This window comes from Lycium ferocissimum, chromosome 1 (genome assembly GCF_029784015.1).
Source record: "Lycium ferocissimum isolate CSIRO_LF1 chromosome 1, AGI_CSIRO_Lferr_CH_V1, whole genome shotgun sequence".
NCBI lineage: Eukaryota > Viridiplantae > Streptophyta > Magnoliopsida > Solanales > Solanaceae > Lycium > Lycium ferocissimum.
In genome coordinates this window covers 428,960-436,810 of record NC_081342.1, presented here as the reverse complement: position 1 = coordinate 436,810, position 7,851 = coordinate 428,960, and the positions used below count along the sequence as shown (strand labels likewise).

General features: G+C 40.2%; 1 protein-coding gene across 4 annotated transcripts; it reads right to left on the bottom strand.

Moving 5' to 3' along the window:
• Positions 1 to 1,156: 1,156 nt before the first annotated feature.
• On the bottom strand, positions 1,157 to 6,024 carry LOC132050858 (extensin-2-like). Of its 4 annotated transcripts, XM_059444582.1 has the most exons (5): positions 4,847 to 6,024; positions 3,428 to 3,952; positions 3,317 to 3,352; positions 1,692 to 3,241; positions 1,157 to 1,566 (listed from the first exon to the last, which is right to left on the bottom strand). In XM_059444582.1, exons 1-4 carry the CDS (start codon positions 5,889 to 5,891, stop codon positions 1,731 to 1,733), a joined length of 3,117 nt encoding a protein of 1,038 aa, XP_059300565.1. In that variant the 5' UTR covers positions 5,892 to 6,024; the 3' UTR covers positions 1,157 to 1,566; positions 1,692 to 1,730. The 4 variants fall into 4 exon arrangements, with proteins under 4 accessions (XP_059300565.1, XP_059299010.1, XP_059299786.1 ...); XM_059443027.1 differs by having other exon boundaries at positions 3,317 to 3,952; XM_059443803.1 differs by having other exon boundaries at positions 1,692 to 3,352.
• Between the last annotated feature and the right edge of the window lie 1,827 nt (positions 6,025 to 7,851).

Sequence of the window (7,851 nt, the reverse complement as noted above, 5' to 3'; positions counted from 1 at the left end):
GACGTCATGATCCTAGCATAAACATGAAATTTCATCACACCTGATTGTCGTTGTTATGTCGACTTTTTTGAATGATTGATCATACTTTTTATTTAAATGGAAAAAATGATCTCGAGAACAATGATAAGACTATTATGTAGGATATGTAATTGAAGTCGCTTTAACCCAAAAACTCCCATTAATCTTAAGGTAATTGGTATGCTTAATTTTTCTTAAGAATTGGATATTATTGGTATAGCTCATAAGCTTCATCGCCTTCTTTTGGATAGCTTAATCCAATATGGTATTATATATCTTGAACTTGTATCGTCTCTCTTAATTTCCAAAAGAAGATAAAATGACATCCTTTAATCCGACTTTGGATAAGAGGGTAAAAAGAACTTGTCCCTTGTAGTATTTTAAAGATTGATTAATGAGAAGAAAGGTCACCATAATTAATGAAAGAGTCGATCGAGCTAAGTTAATATCACTTTCTAGACATTTATATCTCTTAATTGCTAAATCAAGTAGCGTCAGATTGAAGTAATAAATATTACTACGCAATATTTTAACGTTGTCCTTTCTGCTGTAGAAGAACGCCAATACGCTAATTAACCATAGGAAAATAGCGGCGTTTATGTAATAGCTTCACCATTTATGTTAAGCAGCTACCGTTTATGTCGTCTTTATTCTAAAATGAACATTCATTAACGCCGTTCGTTACTTGTTGATTTTACAATCAGGGATAGAACCGTGACTTAGAATTAGAGGTCCTATTTTCTTTTAGTTAAGCAAGCCGATTTAATAAAAAATTAGTTCCAGCCCTCACCCACCCATAATTCTTTAACTCAAGAACCATAATCGATTTCCCTCTCCCTCATTCATTATACTAAAAAAATAGACTTCTCTTTAATATTGGGGGGTAAAGTGGGATTGACTCTTTATTTGACCAAAACCTTTCTTTGTAATAACAAAAATATTATTGTCTACTTCAATCAGTGTCTTTCTTTTCTTGTTTATTTTTTCAATCTCCCTTTAAATTTTATTTTTTCGAAAGAGAAATGTAATTTTCTAAAGAATAGATTAATTGCCATTTTCATATGTTCGTAGAGGAAGAATCTTATCGTCACATATATAACCAAGAGGAATGATAATAAAACCAAAGAGAAGAGTGAAGTGAACGAAATTCATCTCTTTATTGATTTGGTGCACAATGCACAAGTAGGCACTAGGAGACAGCCAACAATAATTAACAGCAAACGAATCAAAGATATACCCCTATACAATAATAAATTACTATAAAGAAGCAAACATGAAAACTCAAATACACCTCCAAATCCACTAAATAATTACTATTTTCTTAATAAAATAGAAAGCTGTTGAAGCCGCTTCCACGTGAAGACACAAAGAGAACAATGTGTAAGAAGGCCACCAGAGAAGTAGAAGCAAAGTGGTCCAAGTCGCTAGGAATCAACCTTTCAATTGCAAAGTTGAACACCTTATTGATTAAATTAATTGCTTTTGACAATGGATCTCTGAATCTTCTCCTCAAGAAGCCATCACTTATTTTGTGACTTAAACTGAAATCTGCAAAAGGGTAATAGAAAAATATTAGAGGACTTTACAAGTTAAACTTAGGTAAAATACTTCCGCCAAGAAAAAATTATCATGTAACAAGAAAATTTTAAAGTCTAATTCAAACAACTGCTTACTTGAGTGGTTGTGGAAAACGGCCAAGCTTTTCAAACTGCTTAGTAGTGGACTGGTGGTGGTGGAGAACCGTAGATGTATACTGGAGGGGGAGGTGATTTTACGGGTGGGGGAGGTGAGCTGTAGTAGTATGGAGGAGGAGGAGACTTCACAGGTGGAGGTGGAGAATGGTAGTAGTAAGGAGGTGGGGGAGATGGTGATGGTGGTGGTGGAGATTTGTAGTAGTAGGGAGGTGGGGGTGATGGTGATGGGGGTGGTGGTGATTTGTAGTAGTATGGTGGAGGAGGAGACGGTGATGGTGGTGGAGGAGACTTGTAGTAGTATGGAGGTGGAGGTGATGGAGATGGTGGAGGTGGTGACTTGTAGTAGTATGGAGGTGGGGGCGATGGTGATGGTGGGGGAGGGGACTTGTAGTAGTATGGTGGAGGAGGAGATGGCGATGGTGGTGGAGGAGACTTGTAGTAGTATTGAGGTGGGGGTGATGGAGATGGTGGAGGAGGGGACTTGTAGTAGTATGGTGGAGGAGGAGATGGGGATGGTGGTGGCGGAGACTTGTAATAGTATGGTGGTGGAGGAGATGGAGATGGTGGTGGCGGAGACTTGTAGTAGTATGGTGGAGGAGGAGATGGCGATGGTGGTGGAGGACTCTTGTAATAGTATGGAGGTGGGGGTGAGGGTGATGGAGGTGGTGGTGACTTGTAGTAGTATGGTGGAGGAGAAGATGGTGATGGTGGGGGAGGAGACTTGTAGTAGTATGGTGGTGGAGGAGATGGATCCGGTGGTGGTGGAGACTTGTAGTAGTATGGTGGAGGAGGAGATGGTGATGGTGGTGGAGGAGACTTGTAGTAGTATGGAGGTGGGGGTGATGGAGATGGTGGTGGAGGAGACTTGTAATAGTATGGTGGAGGTGGAGATGGCGATGGTGGTGGTGGAGACTTGTAATAGTATGGTGGAGGTGGAGATGGCGATGGTGGTGGTGGAGACTTGTAGTAGTATGGTGGAGGTGGAGATGGCGATGGTGGTGGAGGAGACTTGTAATAGTATGGTGGAGGTGGAGATGGCGATGGTGGTGGTGGAGACTTGTAGTAGTATGGTGGAGGTGGAGATGGCGATGGTGGTGGAGGAGACTTGTAATAGTAAGGTGGTGGTGGTGGTGATTTGTACACGTACTTCGGTGATGGAGGAGGTGGGGACTTGTATACGTACTTGGGTGATGGCGGTGGTGGGGATTTATACACGTATTTGGGTGATGGAGGAGGTGGGGATTTGTACACGTACTTCGGTGATGGAGGAGGTGGGGACTTGTACACGTACTTCGGTGATGGAGGAGGTGGTGGGGACTTGTATACATACTTGGGTGATGGAGGTGGTGGTGATTTATACACGTATTTGGGTGATGGAGGAGGTGGGGACTTGTACACGTACTTCGGTGATGGAGGAGGTGGTGGGGACTTGTATACGTATTTGGGTGATGGAGGTGGTGGTGATTTATACACGTATTTGGGTGATGGAGGAGGTGGGGACTTGTACACGTACTTGGGTGATGGAGGAGGTGGTGGTGACTTGTATACGTACTTGGGTGATGGAGGTGGTGGTGATTTATACACGTATTTGGGTGATGGAGGAGGTGGGGACTTGTACACGTACTTCGGTGATGGAGGAGGTGGTGGGGACTTGTATACGTACGTGGGTGATGGAGGTGGTGGTGATTTATACACGTATTTGGGTGATGGAGGAGGTGGGGACTTGTACACATACTTCGGTGATGGAGGAGGTGGGGACTTGTAGACGTACTTTGGTGATGGAGGTGGTGGAGACTTGTAGACGTACTCCGGTGATGGAGGAGGTGGTGACTTGTATACGTATTTTGGTGATGGAGGAGGTGGAGATTTGTATACGTATGTTGGTGATGGAGGTGGAGGAGATTTGTAGTAGTAAGGAGCTGGAGTTGGCTTAGGCTTCATGCATTCTTCATATGGTGTTTTTGGAGCATAAGCAAATGGTTTTGCAGAGAGTACAACTTCGTATTTATTCTTTGACTTCACTTTGAGGCTAGCACCCTTCATGCCCCAATGAAGATTTGTGGGAATGTTACATTTTGATCCCTTTGGTGCCTCGTGGAGTTTAGCCTTGCATGCATCTGCTCCATATTTGGCATAATCAAATCCTTCAACAGTGATGGCAACCTTGCCATTGATCTTAGTGGTACCATAGCTCTTGATTTCCTTGTCACCAACCTTGCATGTCACCTCGACAACAGCACCTATACCAAGTGTGAAAAATGCTGATTCAGTCAGTACTTAATAATTGAGTCATTAACAGATCATGTAGACATATCTTAATCTTATTTTGCCCACTAGCTGCAATAACCAACTTTGTCCTATTCTTAATATAAAATTAACGGTTCAATCACATGGTCAAAAGCTCATTTTCCACTTTTTCATTTTTTTTTCCTCTTTATCGATTAAGGAATTCAAAAGTCAAGAATCTATCCATCTGTCATCAATTACTGCTTTTAAGCTGTAGGCTTCCTTTTGTTGAATGATTAAATGGGCAGTTTGTGAGCCAACGAAGACTCTGTTTGGCACCACAAGAGGAAGCTTCTTTTTCACCATTGTGGTGATATCCAACAAAAGAAAATCTTAATACCACAAATAATTTCTTAATCATGAGTATATATATCTCAAGTCTGCTTTTTGTATGGCAAGCATAATTATAAGTGACAATGTTTTTCTTACTTTTACTTTTGATGCTTTTTCATGATTCAGTTGTAAAAAGCTTTTTCAATTACAAGATTTTGCTTTCACAAAAATTAAATATCACTTTCATTTTCAGAATCAAGAATTAATAGTCACTTTCACTATAATACTCCATACACAGAGAAAGAATGTTGATCGACACATGCTAAATTAAATTTAAGTCCCTAAAGGCATTTCAATGAATAAGGTGGTGCCTTCAAATTCGAGCATGTCTCAGGGTATATATAAAGTAGAAGATCCCATGATCCAAAATTAGGAAGACACATTAATTTCGAGTAAAGCTAAGAACGAAACATAATATATTCACAAATAAAGATCTAACTGAATATAGGTATGAAGAAATATTAAACAGAACAAAAATATTGTATGAGAGAATGTGACAGAGATGAGTAGTATACCTTTGAGGTGCTTCTTGTCATGGGACTTCTTTGGGTATTTCCAATCATAGCATCTGTAGCAGTAGACTTTTCCAACAACCCTAACGATCAAGGGATGAGGAGGAGGGTAGTAAGGAGTAGGTGGTGGAGGGGAAGTGTAGTAGTATGGTGGAGGAGGTGACTTAACTGGTGGTGGAGGGGAGGAGTAGTAGTATGGTGGAGGAGGAGACTTAACTGGTGGTGGTGGAGAACTGTAGTAGTATGGGGGTGGAGGTGATTTCTTGGGTGGTGGAGGAGAGGAATAATAGTATGGTGGAGGAGGTGATTTCTTGGGTGGTGGTGGGGAAGAGTAGTAGTATGGTGGTGGAGGTGATGGTGAAGGTGGTGGGGGAGACTTGTAGTAATAAGGTGGAGGTGGTGAAGGTGAGGGTGGTGGTGGCGATTTGTAGTAGTATGGTGGTGGTGGTGAAGGAGAAGGTGGTGGGGGGGACTTGTAGTAATAAGGTGGAGGTGGTGAAGGTGAGGGTGGTGGTGGGGACTTGTAGTAGTAAGGTGGAGGTGGTGAAGGTGAGGGTGGTGGTGGAGACTTGTAGTAGTATGGTGGTGGTGGTGAGGGATCAGGTGGTGGTGGGGACTTGTAGTAGTAAGGTGGTGGTGGCGAAGGTGATGGAGGTGGTGGGGACTTGTAGTAATAAGGTGGTGGAGGTGAGGGTGAGGGTGGCGGAGGTGATTTATAGTAGTATGGTGGTGGAGGAGAAGGTGATGGAGGTGGTGGAGACTTGTACACATATGGTGGTGGGGGAGAAGGTGATGGAGGTGGTGGTGATTTATACACATATGGAGGTGGTGGAGAGGGTGACGGAGGTGGTGGTGACTTGTACTCATATGGCGGTGGTGGAGAGGGAGAAGGAGGGGGTGGAGACTTGTACTCGTAAGTTGGTGGTGGTGGAGAAGCATATATATAAGGGTCTGCAGAAACGATATTAGCAATAGCCAATATGGCCAATGCCACTAATATTTGTGGCATATGACGACCCCGGCCGGGGCCGCCACCGGGAAGCCTCATTGCTAGGAGGAAATTAAGTTGCACCACCAGTTCCTCAAATGTGGCTATAGATCATAAATCTGCAAGACTCTTTGGAAGAGTCAGAAAGAAGAGGAAGAGAAGTGGTTTAGAGAGGTGATGACTTAATGGGAAGCAACGGGCAAAGTATTTATAGTACTAACACTCTAGTATAAGGCAGTCGTTGGTATGGAGCTGTCAATTGGCATCAATTCAATTTGTCTGATTATGAATCAAGACTTTTCAAAAAATGAACTCTATACAGCTGGACTTACTCTAATTTTATTTTAAAGTTCCATTACTCCATCACTCTGCATTTTTCTTTGTTTCTTTGTCTAACAAGTGGTTACCTGCTACATAAATTTATAAAAAGGACATAACAGTATGCAGTCTGCATAGAGACGCATGCTATACTTGTGCAAGGGAAAAGGAGCGTTTTTAAGTTTAACTAACATTTTCACTCTTCTGTTTTCGTTTTCAATATATCAATTTTTGTGTTGCCTGTAATTAAAGTCTAATAATGAACAGTGAGATCATATAATTTGGTCTATATTGTTGTCTTCTATTTTCCTAGCCGCCGTGGTGGGGTTGGAGTTGGGGGTGGGGGTCCTAAGGAATAAGGGTAGGTGGAGTTGCCTTTAATTTGGATATATTTTCCTTTTTTCGTGTTCAAAGGGGCCACCCCTTAGATTAGTCGAGCCTTATTCATGTGAGCATTTTATCTTCAAAGAGAGTTAAATTCTCTCTTCAAAATGCCAATATAATGCACAATAATCTTATCTTCTCCTTCTACTATATGCACGTGCAACCGCAAATGGGGTTGAAGTGAAAATACACAGTTTTACCTTTATTTAATCTTAAGATATGATAAACAATGAATAATAAATTAAACAAGAGATTCTTTCAGATTTTTTAGGCAAAACATTTGAAACTCAAATCATTGAAGCTGTGGTTCTTGATATCTCACTTAGCTTGGGAAGCGAGAATATTACTCGCCCTTGGTGTTTATACGAAATCAATATATACACGTCTAGCTTGCCCTTGGTGTTTATACGAAATCAATATATACACGTCTAGCTTTCATTTAGACATTTAGAATATACACCACTATAATGCATACTTGTAAACATTATATTGTTTATTTTTGTGTAATTAAACACCGGGTACATGTAGGTGATACTGGCTTCTTGATACTTGATAGCTTCCGGAAAAAGTAACCCTTAAATATGGAAGATGAATAGTTCGAATGTTCTGTTCATTGAGTGTCGATGGCTATAGAAAATTATTGTTTGCCAACTGGAAAACTAGAAATAGTCCACAAGAAACTTTGAAGGGGACATTTTGTTTGACATTAAAACGTCTCAAGAATTACAAATGGAACTCTCTCAGCGTTTTCGTAGATACACCAATAATAAATAAAAGTTAGAAAGATTATTTATATTGATGTTTCTTCATTATCAAATATCAATTAGAGAAACATTTTCTTTACTTGAGACATTACTGAAAAAATATTACCGCATCATTTCTGTTATATATTCAATGTAAGAAATTAAAATATTATAACTTGTGTAATAAGACTTGGTATGAACTACTAATTCAAAAATTACAATACCGCGTTTATTATGTAATCTGATCCTTTTTAATGTTGGTTTAGTATCATTGGTGCATACTGCATACATAACGAAATTATGTTGAAAATATTTATTTATTTCATTTTCGTACAGAGTCAGAAAGAGAATGACTTGGTATAACCTGCTACTAATTCAAAATTTACAAGCCGACATAATATAAATAATCAACTACTTATTAGTTGACTTTACTTTGCTTCTATTCCGTTACGCCACTTTTTACAAAAAATTTAAGTGATCTATAAACCGATGAAACTTTCATTTCAGAAAATTTCCTTTTCTATTTTAATCCAATACATTTATGTGATGTTTGCGACAAGGGTAACACAGTCTGC